Raw genomic sequence first — 16887 nt, 5'->3', positions numbered from 1 at the left:
CAGCGGGTGTGTTGCCGTGACTCCGGTCTGTATGGGGAGGGATGCGATACCTTGTATGGATTCCGGTGCGCAAGTTCGTTGGAAGCGTCTTGCAAAGGTACAATGCGACGATCTTTGGCACGGCGACGATCTCAGGTGCGACGGCGATGCGCAGCGCAGCGTCGATCTTCTCCTCTCGCAGCCCCTCGATGCGATGGCTCTGTGGCGACTCTTGCAGCGACGTGATGCGGTTTGCAAGAAAGCGGTGCGACGATCTCACCCAGTGACGACAGGCTCTGTGACGATACTCGCAGTGATTTTACTCTTCCCGCACCGGAGCGATGAGTTCCGCAAGCGAAGGATGCGTCGGTTCTTGCAGCAGCAACCGGCACTGCGACGATCTCAATCTTCGCTGCGGCGGGAATCTCCTCGCAGTGACGGATTTGCGCTCCACAAGCGGGCGATGCGTGAAACTTTGTAGATTGTCTTTACTTTCTACTTATCCAGCTTCCCAACAACTGGCACAACTTCCAGAGGCACCAAAACTGGCCCAAGCACTCTAGAAAGGACAGAACTCTCTCAGTAGTGCTCAGGGGGGAAGCTGGGGGTGAAGTCCTTTTGTTCCTGGGACTTCTTAACAGGGAACCAGCTCTACTCAGGCCCTTGTAGATCTCTTCAAGCAAGGGGATACAGCACAAAGCAAAGTCCTTCCCCTCTCCTTGGCAGCAAAGCAACTGCAGGTCAGCTTACAAACACACAGCAGGACAGTCCTTCCTCTTCAGTCTTCCAGCTTTCTCCTTGGCAGAGGTTCCTTCTTGATTCCAGGATGATCTAATTTTCTGTAGTCTGGGGTCCTATACTTATACCCCTAAACGTCTTTGTTTCCTTTGTGCAGGAGGACTCTGAGGCCGGTCTGAACCAGTTCTGGGTGTTCCTTGAGCACTTTGTCTTACTGGCTTCTCCTTTCCATTCAGAGAGAGGGGCAGGGGCGTCAGCTGCCCAGCAGGAGGTGGAGCCAGCATTGTGGAAGGCAGGCACAGCCCTATTCAAGCCCAGGTGCTACCCCCCCCCCACCACCACTCTAGATGCAGATGAAGCTATTCAGTCCAGGGATGGCCCACTCAGCCTCTGGGAGCCACCCAGCCCATGTCACTCACAAACCAGACAGTCAATTCACAAACAGGCCAAGTCACACAGAAAGGTCAGACAAGAGAACAGCCACTTTCTAAAAGTGCTGTTCTCAAACACAGGATTTAAAAACCACCCTTCCTAAAAGATGTGTTATTAAATTCTGAGTTCAGGGATACTAGACTTTTATGTCCTAGCTTGCTCCTATGGGAAGATATGCAGGTATCCACTGTACACAGCATTCCCTATTATAGCCTATGGGCATGATAGCCTTACAATAGTGAAAAACGAAAATGGCTTTAATACACTACCAGAGCATGTCCCCTGCACTGGTACATGCTCTAGCTTTCACATACACTGCACCCTGCCCAGGGGGGGGGTACCTTGGCCTTCCATAGGGGTGTCCAATGTGTACAGAAAGGGAAGGGTTAGGCCTGGTCAGTGGGGACACTGGCCAGGTTAACATGGCAGTTCACGGACTGCATACAGGCACTGCAGTGGCAGACCTGAGACATCCTTTTAGGGCTACTCATGTGGGTGGGACAATCAGTGCTGCAGGCCCACTAGTATTATTTGAATCACCACTCCTGGCACACTCAGTGCACTTTACTAGGGACTTCTTGGTGATATAAATATGCCAATCATGGATAACCAATTACAATACCAATTTACTCAGGGAGCACTTGCACTTTGGCACTGATCAGCAGTGGCAAAGTGCCCAAAGCATCTAAACGAGCAAAAACTAAATCCAGCACAGCGTCAAAAATACAGGAGGTAGAGGAAAAAGACTGGGGAAACCACGCCAAAGATGCCAGGTCTAACACTAAAGATACTGATCAATATGGGTTGCCTCTTTTGATTGGCATAAGTGAAAAGGTTTTAACGCATAGGGTCAATTTCACAAATATTTCTAAAACATCCTCAGAAGTTTATATAGCAGACGTTTCCCCTATGAGTCTAAAAGAGCACTCAACACTCTTGAATTTGTAAGGGTGCTCTATATTCATGTACAAACTGCACTCACATATATTCTATTGTTTGGTTGAACGTTGTGCATATTAGAATGAAGTTTATATTACCATATTAAAATCTGTGGAATTAAATTGTGACCTTATTTACAGGATTGATTAGCATTTTGCACGTATTTAGAAAAATCATGTAACTATGCACATATTATGCACTTTATGATTATTTGGTAAAACAAATGTATTCACTGTTACAATTGATTCACATAGAGGCTTGTGTAATGTGTGCACTTTAAAAAACGTTCCTAGGTTGGCTGATTGTAGGCCTAACTTTATTTTTCTTAAATTTCAGTTCTCCTCATTTGCTCTCGAGTGGGGAGTTAATTAAAATGTATGTATGTAGATAGTTTCCTTTTTGCCCCTACTGCAGGTGCAGGAATTCAACCTCATTATTGTAGATTTAAGAAGATACATGGGAGGAGAGGAATGTCTTTGGAGAACATGAACAGAGAGAAGGGGAAACACCTTCCGTGCCTGGTGAAAATCTGGGAACCAAGGTAGTTGACCAAGACTTCAAATTAATTGGTGTCTGTGGGAAATTACTCAAAGGATGTGTTCACAGAATAACTCACCATGTGACCTATTAGGGGTGTAGCTTTTTTGGAATTCATCATTCGTAGATTGGGATCTGTATTAGTATTCATGTATCTTTACGCTTTGATCCTGAGGTGTGTCTATATTCTGTTTTTTTTGGTTTTGTAATAAATCCATAAATCCTGAATACAGAGTCTGTAGTCCTTTAGCTGAACAGGAGGAGAAATGTATAAATGGTAACTTGTTTTCTTCCCTCTACACTTCTTATCAGGCAATAAAGACCATCAGCCTCGTGTTCCTAAGTAAATTTAGAGTATGAAATCCGGCCCCATCAATTGGTAGTAGAAATGGATGGTTGACTCTAGAGGTGAGGGGAGAACCCAGGGTAATTCAAAGCAGAATTACACCCATAGAGCCTAAAAGAGAGCCCCATGATTGAGAGCTAAGGACTGAGGACATTGACGGAGGTCGGCGGAAATTGATGGCGCAGCTGAGACAGCGGTAGCATGAGTATAAAAAGTGATGTGTATGTTAGATTGCAGAGAATTGGTTGGTTGATGTCTTCCGGAGTTGGAATGATAGTCGAGTGAACGTGAGTTTATTGGTTTATTGGTCCAAACACGTGCGAATCAGGAGGTTTTTGAAAAGCGTACTCTAGAGAAGTCCAAGATCCCGGGATAGCTTTTTACTGTAATTGTCTGATCATTGAAGTGGGTGTCGTGGAGAGTTATTGATGGCTCACTTGCAGTAGGGAAGTTTGTGTAAGTGAAGCTAATAGAGTCACGTGTGGCAAACCTCAGGCCAAGGGTGGACTGCAGCGATTCGAGTGACTGCCCAGGTTGTTGGTCACAGAGTGCGAATTTTCTTGAGAGAAAGTACTATCGACAGACAATTACTTGCTTTTATGTAACTGTAAGTTACTGTGGCTGCCTGATAGGTAGTTACTTGGTTTAGTAGCATTTGGATAAACAGTTAGTTACTTGGTTGTGTGAATGTGAGAGCAAATGTACATGGTGAGATTGTGAAGGAGGGTGAACCGCTGCAAAGAGGGAACAGTGATGTCAGAGTGCGCCACTCTTTGATAGGTCGGTCGGTGTAAAGAGGCGCTGGGATTGGATGGTTTGTCGGCAAAATTTGAAAAAGGAAAAATTTTGTTTTGTAATAATTGAATTCAAAATTAGATGTTTTAAGGTATTGTGAGACGTATGTCGAGGAGATACAGGTGTGGTGACTCGGGTAGGAGAAGAAGCCCCACCAGAGGATACCTTGGCACATTACATGGCAACAAATGTAGGACTTCATACACTAGTGGGGCTCCAAAATTGGCATTAGATTACAGAAAAGGAAGGAGAATTGGCTTTTTCGCGCTATGGGTCACTTCCATTGGTTGTGTTGTATCAATTAAGGGGAGTGATGTCTTCTTTCTCAGTTTCAAAAGTACAAAAGTAATTTATGCTTCTAGGCCCTCGTAAATATCTGGTTAGATTAATACTTAGCATAAAGTATAAACAATAAATTAGCAACAGCAAAAGAGTGAATCAGTGAGGTCCACAGGAAGTTATTACTACCTCACCAACGAGGAAACTATGGGGCTTATTTACAAGCCCCTTGCATCCGCGGGTGCGTCACATTGCTTGCCACACTGGCGGCACAACCTGTTGCATGATATTTACAAGCACACTTAAAACCTCCCTGTATGGCTTTGCGCGTGCTTGTAAATATCGCCCCTTTTCACACAACACTTTCCGTGTTAGGGGCGTGACATGGCCGTTGCTGTGGGTGTTCCCAGGCAACACCCATGTCCACTAATGCATTTCCTCATTTACGAGCAACGTAAACCTGTAAATGCGTCAGAATGCTATGCATCCCAGGGGTGGCGTAGCAAGGTGCAACAAGGAGAAACGTTTTCATTTCTCCACGTTTATGTCCTCTTTCAATGCATGCTGCAATCTACAGCATGCATTGGAAGAAGGAAGAAGGAATCACCTTAATTGATTGTTTTTGTGCAGAATGGTGCCCCTTCCTGCACAAAAACAACCTCCCCACGACGCAGGAATCCTTGCCCCATGGTGCAAGGGTTCCTGCGCCGGCGCATGACAGCAGTTTGTGCGCCAGAGGAAGGGAAAAGCACAGAAATGCAAATATCCATATGCCTCAAAACTAACGCAGCGCAGTGGAAGATCATGACTTGCGGCACCACGCTGCGTTAGTTTCTCATAAATAGTGCCCTATATCATTGCCATGGAGAGTAAAATTCAAACTTGTAGGTCGGGCTCAAAAATTCTTTCAAAAAGGCTGCCGCGGTAGCAAATTGCGATCATAAACACAAAGCCATCACATTATTTACCTCATCTGAAGTGGAACTCTTAAGCCACAATCCATTGATAAAGAGGCATTCAATGGTCTTACTGCTACAGTAATGTTCACAGCCCCAATTGGCTCTTCATTGTGAAATCTCGGAAGTACTAAATGACTATGTTTTCCTTTTCCACAATTTAGGAACCTCAACAGTTCTGTGGCACCTCAACAGTTCTGTGTTGGCACATGCGTGTAATGTTAATGATGGCATTGTTGAGGCACCCAATAGTAAAAAATCCAATTCGGCACGACCAACACGTATCATAGTAATCCCTGTTATTTTTAGCTCATATAAATTCAGCTTGAAAACCTGAGGCATTTTACTCTTCGGTGGGTCTGAAATCCTTACTCTGATGAATGTGCACACACTCCTCTTAGAGGATCAATTTAATAATGTACAGAGCAGGCCCCGATTTACATAAAGAATTATTCAGGCTATTCACTTGGTTGATGCCCTGTATGTTTTATACTTGAGTGAGACAAATTACTACAATTATCAACCTTGTTCTTAAAAGTTATGACTCACCTCAAATACAACTGCATGCTTCAGCTTTGTTTTGTAATCCAATTAGGTTTTTTCCGCAAAGGAATCACAGACATGCATCTGAAAGGGTGCGATTAATGCGAACACGGCATGACAATGCCTACAAACACAGCACGACGTTCCAAGCAAGTTCATCAGCTTACCTGTCATATTGCAGTACACAAGGAACGGTCCCAGGGGCCCACTGCCATCAGAATCGATATAATAGAAGCCTGAAGCACTCCCTTTGTGCTTATGAGCTTCGCACGACTGCTCATAGATGGCTGCAAGAGAACAGTTTAGATCGTCAGTGGAATGACTTTATTGTGTTTTTTATTTGTGTTCAAGGGGAATCGTTTTCTGCGTGAAACCTCAGCATGGCGCATCTATTTCCATTTGTTCAGAATAATCTAGAATGTATGTTGTCAGAGACAAAGGTTTGTGGCCAATTCCAAGTGTCAAAATAATAGAGGGTTTGAGGCAATGTGGGCAAATACATGTGGAAAGCAATTACTTAATGGAGAAGGAAAAAAACGGGGAACATAGAGACGAGTTGTTACTTTTGGTATAGCCAAGTCAAGTCTAATCTCTGTCCTGGGAAACCTTCATAATATGAATGTCACCTGACATAAAGAAACAGCTGCAGGGCTTTCCTTGCAGAGCTTGACATTAAAGCACAGGAGCAATACCTGTTTATGTGTAGTTTTCATTGTGCTACCTTTTAAAGGGCATCCTCGGACAATAATATATATCGCCCTGCAGAAATGTGTGTCGTCAGTTCTCTGTACTGTGTGACAATTGTCAGAGGCATTCTAGCATTTGTCCGGTTTATTTAATCAGTAGGCCCCCGCTGCTGGATGGGAGCAAGTATATACATTAATGGTCTAATGAATATCTGTTAAAGGAACTGTGTCACGCTTCTTTCTAGTACCACTCTGGGATTCATTCCTCCTTTCTCCACACATTATAAAGTCATTAATGCATTAAGGGTCCGTGCATGTTATGTGACTGTACTGTATTTAAGAGATCAGAAATGCACATTTTAACTCATTCAAACTACTGGATTCCGGTGTTTTAAATGTAGAGGACGAGCAAATCGAACATGGTTACATACATATGACATGACCAAATAAAGGCAGATTCTGTTTTTTAAAATTAAAGTACCGTTTGTGGTTTTATAGTTAAAGCAACATTTATGTCATACAGAAAAGAAATGTTGGGAATCATTTAAACATAATATGGATGTAGAAATTCTGGGGAATAAAAAATGACAATGAGAAAACTTAAGAGAGAGGCAGGACAAACATTCCTCTCGCAAATACAATTATGTGAATAACGATACAGTATACAGTTAGAAGCCTAATAACAGATGAGCAGAATTCTGCCCACTATTTCTCATTCTAGAGCTATTGATATTGGGCACTGCAATTCCTTCATCAACACTACAGAGTATAGGATTTTGGCTATTACTATGTGGCAGTTAGAGTTTCCACACAGATTCCCTCATGTTTTGTCCCTGCATTTGACCAGAAACATAGGCTGATTTTTAGGACCGAAGTCTCCTGGTAAAATACTTTGAACAACTGAGTTACCATAGATCGTGTAGTACCTTGAAGACTAGTAAAAGACGTCATTTCCTGAACTGGGATTACCACAGGACTCATATCATAATGAGACCACTAGGGCCTTCGTTACAAAGGTAAACGTTTGTGTAAATTTACTATTTTCTTGGTATCTTCAAACAACAAGTTTTATTTTACTAATGGTAGTTTTAAAACTGCGGACTCTACAGTGGGAGTGAAGAACTTCATAAATAAAAAGAAAAATATACGTATACCTGTGTAAATCAGGCACTTAGGGGCTAAATACGTTACATTAGGAAACGGCTCTGACCATCAGTCAGAGCTGTTTCCTAATGCATCATAATCAGTCGGTTGGTTTCCTTTCTGAACGACCCAAATTGATGGTGTTGGAGGAATCTGACAGTTCATTCCAACTGGCTTCCACCAGGCTCTGAGAGCCCGTCTGCCAGTCGCAATGACTTCAGAAACCCCAAGTTTGGCTCATTCCGCCAGAGGGATTACAATGTCTGATTCCGACAGCTTTTCTGTGCCGGTCTTAATGACACTGAAAGGCTGTCAGAAGTCCACTTTGGGGCCCCCATGGGTGCAAGGCCTCCGGTTGGTGGGGCACCCATGTTGATCCCTGCCATGGGGTGCAGGGGTGAACTGCACCTCTTCGTTTTATAATGAGAACATGCATTCTGGTCGGTATGCATGCTCCCATTTAAAGTAAAGGAGTGCGACAGAACACTGTACAGTCACATCCTAATTGGTCGGTCAGGACTGTCTACAGGAGGTCGGGCGGTACCATGACTGAAACGATGTCGGGTGGACTTAAGTCCGCCTGACATTGTAATTAGGCCAAAGTGTGTTCACTTTCAACTGATATGGAGGAACAAGCAGACAGAAACATCATAAAGTGGAGGTAAAAATTAGAAACAGCTTTGCAATCAATTCATCAACTTTAAATTGTTAGAAAATTCACAAATATCAGACCAGTGTATTTTATCAGGGACATGCCCATAAGAAGCTTCTAGATAATCCCAGGATAATAATCGGTGTACAACATGACTCTTGCATGCATCTGTGAATCAGCACTTAATGAGCACTTTCACCCTGTAGAAAGCTTACAAGTTCTGATTGATAATTGGTACAGCAATGCTAATATTCTAGAGTAGACTCTAGACATACTTCTCCTTTTTTGGTTGACTGTTTACTCCACACTCATCGTGAAAATCACCTACACCTTCAAGATATATACGGGAACCCACTACTAAAATAATATTATCTAGAACATGGATGTTCTATTTGTTTCTTTTCAGCACCTACATCAAGAACAGATTGGTTAATGAACACTCAAACAACAGGTCGCCTAGGGAATCTCATCCTCATTAAGTGGAGGAAGGCAATATTGTTTTATATATTTGGGCTGGGTTTCATAGAAATCTGTTTATTCTAGAATATTGTGATATCTTACGCTGATATAATTGGAACTCTATCTCTTCTTAAAGACGATTCAAATTCCTTTTACTCACTTGGAAAATGCACAAGTCTCATATTGAAGGTGCTTGCATTTCATGGCATTGATTGTTCAGCTCTGGCTTAATGAAGTAACCTTTCTTCTAATCGCTGCTGATTTTGTCTTGACAATCTTCTTTGATTTCAAGCAATACTGTTACTTAAATCTGCCCAGTGTAGAAAGATTTGCCCTTGGGTAGACCACATTAGGGCTCTGCCAGCGACAGAAAGAGCAATTGCCCAGGATGTCATTCAAAAACAGGGTTTTCACCAATGTGCATTGGTCAGCAGGGCCAATTTTTGATATCGGTCAATCTTAGGGTTGGCCCAAATGACTCTCTTTAAAAAGAAGCTATAATTCTTATATATATGTATATGTATTTATATATATATATATATATATATATATATATATATATATATATATATATATATATATATATATATATATATATATATATATATATATATATCATTTTAAGGGTTGATATAACTCATGAATTAGTTAGTCCTAATAAGAAAAAGCAGAAATTGCAAGGATTGATTCAAGGCTCTTTGCTACATTCAGATAGTTAAATCACTTTCTGAGTAACTCGTTTATCCATTTTCCACCCTGCTGGATAAACTCTTCACAGGAAAGTACAGCACGGTTTTGAATAAGTATAGCACAGACGGTTTTGAGCAGCTTTTCTAATCCCAGACCCAAAATAGGTGTTGTGTTTGTCAGGTTCTTCTCTACTCTGACTCACCACTTAAGAATTATAGCTTCTTAATAAAGGAGACTCCAGCATAGAGAAAAAACCTTAACATTGAGTTGTTAATTTCTTGAAAGCACTTAAAAACAAAAACTTTATGTATTGAATGCGCTTCTAACTCTATTATATATCACAATTCATGGATACATTTCAAGTGTATCATGGGTTTATTATAATTTCAGGTATTTTAAAGCTCTTCATATTTATAATCTAGAACATAGATACTGTCAGATTTCATTGACAGAACCAATTCGCAGAATTACTTCACTGTTATCTGGCACGTCACATACTTTGCTGCTCATATGAAAGTACATGTAAAATGTAGCTGTCTTATCAATACCATTAACAACCAATCCTCTATCAGCAGAAACTGTGTTAACCCCAGGCTTGCTAAATTTTGCCTGAACTGTCACAAACCAGTTATATTCTAAATCCCCCACCTTCCAGCTTTTCACCTTTCTACCTAAGATTCTGTAGAATTGCTGCGAGAACGTTTTGAGCACCTGCTAAAAGAAATAAGACTTCAAGTAGACAAATATTAGAATTTCTTACAACCCCCTTCCACATTTAGGGGTGATGGGTTGTAGTTTTTAGGGGTTGGGGTCATTTTGAGGGCTCGGGGTCAGGGTTGTTTTAAAGGATGGGGGGACGGTAACGTTTTTAGGGCTATGGGGGTCAGGTTACTTTTTAGGGCGTAGAGGAGGGTGGGGTAGTTTTTAGGGCTTAGGGGAAGGGAAGTTTTTAGGGCTCGGGGAGAGGGTTGGTTTTTAGGTGGGAAGGGTAGTTTTAGGTCTCAGGGCTGGGGTTTGGGGGACATTTTAGGGCTCAGGCTGGGGGCCAGGAATCGGGATACTTTTTTGGGCTGGAGCATGGTAGTCTTTGGGGAGGGCGGGTTAGCTTTTAGTGCTTAAGGGTTAAGGGGGGTAGGGAAGTTATAGGGCTCAAGGGGGTTGGCTTTCAAGAGAGAGAGGGTAGTTTTAGCTCTCAGGGCACTGGGCAGGGGTGGGGGGTAGCACTTACCTGAAAAGTCTTAACCACGCATATGTCTCTGCCATACATACTTTAGCAACACATATTTTGTTATAAAGTCATGCGTGGTAAAGCCATAAGTGTGGTTAAGACTTGCGTGGTTCAGACTGCGTGAAACCAGCGTGCATGGTTAACTTATGCGTTGTTCAATCACACAACCTCAGCAAACACACAGTGATAACTGCCTTACGCGCAGGGACACACACACCAGCTGTGTTGCCCTCCCTTTGGATTTACAATTCATGGGCTGCCTGTCATTCAATCATGGTACAGTCCCGGCTAGATTTTGCACCCAGCTTTACCAGCTAGAATTCAGTAATGGCTTCACCGCAAACAACTTCTGAATCAACCTTTAGTGTGGGTGTAGAAAAAGTAGTTTTTCTGCGGGGAGCATAAAGAAAAAATAACGAGATGTAGTAAAGCGTATACCCTTTAGATTTCTAAATGGTCATTTTTGCACCTGAAGGACATTCTACACGCATACATTGTGCACAAGTAAATACTCTTGTAAAACCATGAAGGAAATGTGTTGCAAAGATCGGAGTAATGATATGGGAGAACATTTCTAACTTGAATTGTTTACATTTCTGCAAATCAGGTCGATACTATTTTGCTGGCGTGAAGATATGTAAATGTGTTGCAAAGATCGGAGTAATGATATGGGAGAACATTTCTAACTTGAATTGTTTACATTTCTGCAAATCAGGTCGATACTATTTTGCTGGCGTGAAGATATGTAAATTAAGTTACCATGCTGATGTGCTCTGCTGTCTGCTGCTTACCTGCTACCTCATGGAGGTGTTTGTTAGCACCTTTGTTGCCAACAGAGTAATTTTTCTAAATATGAAGAAGCAGCAGTCTTTTTTAATGAGAGGAAGCAGCTCTATTTTCAATCTGTCTGTGAGTATCTATCCTACCATTCTACCATTTTGCAACTTCAAGGTAATCTGTGTGTAGTGCTCACAAACAGGTGCACAACACAGGCCCCTGTGGCGTCGCGTGGGAGCCGGGGACAATGCGTACAGTGGCCCCCTACTCCTTCATGGGGGTTAAATTCAGACCAAGTCGAAGAAATAACAGAGAGATGAGGGAACCTCAGGGGACCCTCATCACACTCTGGTGGGGTCCATCATGTTGCGTTATACCGCTACTCAGAAACAATTTTGAATACAATCAACAGGCAGCTGCAATTCCATTACTTAGCATTTTACAGGTGAGGGTTCTCTGTAAATGCACCATGGTCCGTTCTTGTAATCTGGACGTGTAATATCGAGGCAATTTGAAATTAGGTGGTTCTATCTTAAGTTGGGGAAACATAGGGGCATATTATCAAGAGAGTTTATCTCCACTTTTTTGGCTTTAAAAGCCAAGAAAGCGGAGATAAAATTATCTCCCTATTACCTAGCTGTCGCTAACACCAGTTAGCGACAGCTAGTAGGAGATAGCGACCATCTTGGACCCCACTTTGCATGTCAGTGATATTTATCACTAATGAGATGCAAAGTGGGCGTGCCAAGATGTTAGCGACTGAAAACAGTCGCTAACTTCGCTATCTCCTATTACCAACTTTTGAAGATATTCGCACCAAGCGCGAATATCTCCAAAAGCTAACACCTGCCCTGAGCAGTTCTTAGCCATGTTATCCAATGGAAGGTCGATAACATGGCTAAGAGCATTAGCTCGGTAATGCATGAATATCGCTGACTTTTCAGCGATATTCATGCAGTGCGGCGATTTTTATCGCATTCGCGATAAACCTTGGTAATACCAAGGTTTATTTGCGGTAAAAATCGCCGCAGCTCAGCTGTACATTTTTCACGCTAACCAAGCAATAGCGATAATTATCGCTATTGCTTGGTAATATGCCCCCTGGTTCTTGCAAGTAAAAATAAATCTACCCGCAGTTTAACCCTGTCAGAAACAAAAAAACAGGAATGAGCACACTGATCTAAGAATAGCATAACTGATTCTCGTCAATTTAGACTCTGTAGTAAAGGGTAGTAACCCAGGGCGGCCTAGTCAATGGCCAAATATATTGTTTTTAATCAAGAACCAACAGCATCAAGCAGCTAAGAACTATCAATTAATAGAGGAGTGATCGGGCCGGAAGCGATCTAAAACGACCCAGAATCTGACACATGGGGCCGTCGGAAACGCTTGAGCCAAAGGGGCCGGGAGGCATGCCATCTGCAGCTCTGAAATACTAAGCAGGGGTGATTTACAGCCAACAACACTGGATGAGGACACTGATCCAAATTGCACTGTGTTGCCGGCTTCGTCAAATTGAAATCTATTATTTATTAAGAAATCTCAACTCATGTATCATTAATGATATCAGATGGGTAACAGTAACGACATTTAATACAATCTCTTGTGAAATATTGCATGCCGTGCAAGTCTCTCTTTGGAAAGCATATTCCGATGGGACCTACTGCTGTCTGCGGGCATCTGCTGCACGTTGGCGCCTTGCAACTCTTCAAGCTGACACTGACACTATTCTACACGTGGGCGCTTAAGTGATAGCTTAATTGTTCTCTTCCAGCTTGCTAATGGATAGGGAGAGCCGAGCCGAGCCAAGTGGCTGGTGTGGCCCCAGGAGCCAAAGCACGAACGGAGAACAGTTGAAATATTTGGCCTGTATATAATCCAACACACATGCTAAAATATGATAAAGAATTTAAAATTCAAAATCGTTCTTCTTAAGCAATAGATCATATCAATGCGCTGAGGGACTTTTTAAACGTGATGCGCTGAGGGACTTTTTAAACGTGACAGTTCCTAAACATGAACTTGGAAACTTGCATTGACTTTCTGCTTATAGATTATGATGCCATGAGTGGATTGAAGAGACAGGCAGTTGACATGTACCCTTTTTACAGAGGCAATATTGTCCTTGTATATTGAGCAATATTGTCTTTTAAACCATAAACAAGTGCGTTTTTTTATAGGACACATCCAGAACTTCATACCTTCATGCAAGACACTGGGAAGTAAAGATATCTGGCTACATTTAGGGGCATATTCATGAAGGCTTTGCGACATGCTTGCGTCACGCAACGTGGTACATGCACAACCCAAACATCTGAGCCATATTTATAAAGCCACGCAAAGCCACTTTGCATAGCTTTGAATTACTTCACAAATATGGAGTAATTCAGCTCAGCACAGATCACTGCATCGCCTTACTCTGCTCAAGGGAGGCACTCCATGGGTGTTGCAGAAGGGTGTTCTCACGCAACCCCATGGTTTTTGATGCATTTCCAGATTTACAAGGACTTGTAAACCTGGGAATGCGTCAAAATCTTACGCCTCCTGAGGTAAAGCTTAATGAGGAGAAATATCTTTATTTCTCCTCGTTTTTTCAGTCTGCAGCACACATACAAAGAGGAAAACACCTCTATGGATTGGTATTGTACAGGAAGGTACCCCTTCCTGCACAAACACAATCAAGCCTGTAACACAAGCATCTTTCACCATGGTGCAAGGGAGCCTCTGTTGACGCTAGGCTGCTCAAACGGCACCAGAACAGGGGGAAAGAACAGGAATGCACTGCATTCGATAAATACAGTGCATTCTGGCCCTTTCTTTGGATGCATGGTAGTACAGCAAAGTATCTTGCTGCACTGTTGTGCGCCACAATTCAAGAAAATATAGCCCATAGTATGCTGAAGCAGAGAAGCCAGGATCTGAACCCAGATTTCTTGGTTACACAATGTGAATCGGAAGGAATCAATGTACCATCTGGATTGGTTCCTTCCTCTCTTCCACATTTAATAAAAAAAGATTAGTATTTTTACAGTCTATTTGGAGCTATAACATTCTCTTGATTAAGTAACTACACCGATCACATGTTAAACCACTCTGACAAAATATGCCTTTCTATAAAAAAGTGACAATTTGAGTTATTGAAAGGCAAGAAATAATTTGAATGTTAGTATCACTTACTTCGACCTATTTAACAAAGATGGCATTCCTGGGAGTAGTACAACACCTGAGTCACGGCAATGACACATGTTACCAAAACTTGAATAGGATGAGGGAGCGAAGAGTTTGGAAGTCCACAGTAGCATGAGAGGTTGGGGATGAGTCAGAGTGGAGGTAGGGGCATAGTTTGAAAGAGGTTTATGATGGGTCAGAGAGTAGAGGTATTGGAAGAGTTGTAAGGGTTTTTATTGAGTTTGCTCTCAAGTAGGTGGAAAATATATAAACATACAGATACATACCCACATACTTGTAGATGTTAACATAGTACAGATATGCAAACTAATCTTTTTAAGATACTTGTTAGTAGTCTACCAGGTGACATTGATAGAGTCCTGCCACATTTAGAGCAGGCTGACCATCACTAGATTGCTCTGCCCAGGACTGCTGTGGCCTGAATGGAGTTCCCAGGCAGGGATCAATAATAGCACCAGGGTGCAGGAAGAACAACTCCATGAACATCATGGTTAATGCATGTTTTTTTTTTATCTGCATCCGAAGGTATTTTAAAAACAGAATTTGTGCATGGAAACAAAACAAACTGGCCTGAATTGGCAAAGTGCTATGCCTTCAAGCTGCCTCCTCCCCAGTAGTTGCATTGAAGCCAGTGAGATCTCCACCAGGCAGGTAAGGACCTCACTACAGGACAAAGCCTCAGCTGACCTCATGGGCTAGCCGACCACTTTCCCTACTATAAATGACCCTTTTAGTGCTTGAATATTTCATGATGTTGTTCTCTTTTCATTTAGCAATATCAATGTGGTCAATTTTCAAAGAGTACACTTTGTTCAATTAAACAGTACATTTCGATTTTAATTGAGCTGATCTCCATACATCTAAATACCTTCTAACATCCTAATGATTTGTTCAATATTTGACTTTCGAGGTTTTAACCGTGTACATTTCTGCTGACTTTGAATGCAGCAAAGCTATTCAAATAGTACAATACACAATTGCCTGTTTGGAAGTTTTAGTCTTCCAGCTGGCAAGGCTCAAAGATGAATGTCTGACAAAATATCGAAAACAAAAATATCGATATCCAAAAATATCGGAACAAAAATATCGAAGTCAAAAATATAGGAATCCTATCCCTAACAAGGTAAGTACAAATATATTGAAAATAAAATATAGAATGACAAAAATATCGTTTTTTGTAAAATATCGTTTTTTTAAAATATAATAAAAATGTAATATTAACAAAATAATACTTATAAATGTAATAAACATATTTAAAAATGTACTATAATATTTAAAAATGTACTATAATATTTAAAATTAATACATAATGCAATACAAATTAATATTAATAAATATATAATACATAATATATTTTTCATTAATAATAACTCTAAATTAATTATTGTCATATCATAAAAACAAATAAAAATGTAATAAATTACTAATACATTTATTTACATAAATAACAATTAATAACAACATAATATTAATAAAAAAGCTAAATACATTTTAGATAGCGAATTAGTAAAAATTACTATTCCCACTCCAGAGAGTGCGACAGTAGGGAAAGTGTTGGATAGCGTAGCAATAACAATTACTATTCCCACTCCAGAGAGTGCAACAGTAGGGAAAGTGTTGGATAGCGTAGGGTTAAAAATTACTATTCCAACTCCAGAGAGTGCAACAGTAGGGAAAGTGTTGGATAGCCTAGGGGTAACTATTACTATTCCTACTCCAGAGAGTGCAACAGTAGGGAAAGTTTTGGATAGTGTAGGGGTAAAAATTACTATTCCCACTCCAGAGAGTGCAACAGTAGGGAAAGTGTTGGATAGCGTCAGGGTAACAATTACTATTCCAACTCCAGAGAGTGCAACAGTAGGGAAAGTGTTGGATAGCGTAGGATAAAAAATTACTATTCCAACTCCAGAGAGTGCAACAGTAGGGAAAGTGTTGGATAGCGTCAGGGTAACAATTACTATTCCAACTCCAGAGAGTGCAACAGTAGGGAAAGTGTTGGATAGCGTAGGATTAAAAATTACTATTCCAACTCCAGAGAGTGCAACAGTAGGGAAAGTGTTGGATAGCGTAGGGGTAACAATTACTATTCCAACTCCAGAGAGTGCAACAGTAGGGAAAGTGTTGGATAGCGTAGGGGTAAAAATTACTATTTCCACTCCAGAGAGTGCAACAGTAGGGAAAGTGTTGGATAGCGTAGGGGTAACAATTACTATTCCAACTCCAGAGAGTGTTAAAAAGGGTTCCAAAGACAACCGGTAACCAAAGACCCTTTTATGTTGCCCGGCGGTATCGCCTCTATGACCCACCAATATTAATCAATGAAGAAGCAGGCGCTGGAGACTGGAAGGCGGGAAACGAGGATTTTATTCTCTCCGGAGGAGAACACATCAATTCAGACAGCAAGTATCGTCACGAGGTGCTCTAACCACATCTCTGAGGCCGGGCCTCTTATACTAGAGTTTACGACCTTTATTGCACATAACACATTCTCGTAATATTTTAATACTTGAAAGAACATC

General features: G+C 41.5%; 1 protein-coding gene across 1 annotated transcript in view; it reads right to left on the bottom strand.

The window, feature by feature from the left end:
- CNTNAP4 (contactin associated protein family member 4) overlaps positions 1-16887 on the bottom strand; it is a 1879337-nt gene that overhangs the window by 465887 nt on the left and 1396563 nt on the right. The window contains exon 12 of the mRNA XM_086961154.1: positions 5712-5831. Coding sequence (XP_086817280.1) covers positions 5712-5831 — 120 coding nt within the window. The remainder of the gene's footprint in view (positions 1-5711; positions 5832-16887) is intronic.

Source organism: Lissotriton vulgaris, chromosome 3_1 (genome assembly GCF_964263255.1).
Source record: "Lissotriton vulgaris chromosome 3_1, aLisVul1.2, whole genome shotgun sequence".
Classification (NCBI taxonomy): domain Eukaryota; kingdom Metazoa; phylum Chordata; class Amphibia; order Caudata; family Salamandridae; genus Lissotriton; species Lissotriton vulgaris.
This window is presented reverse-complemented; position numbering and strand designations above follow the sequence as displayed.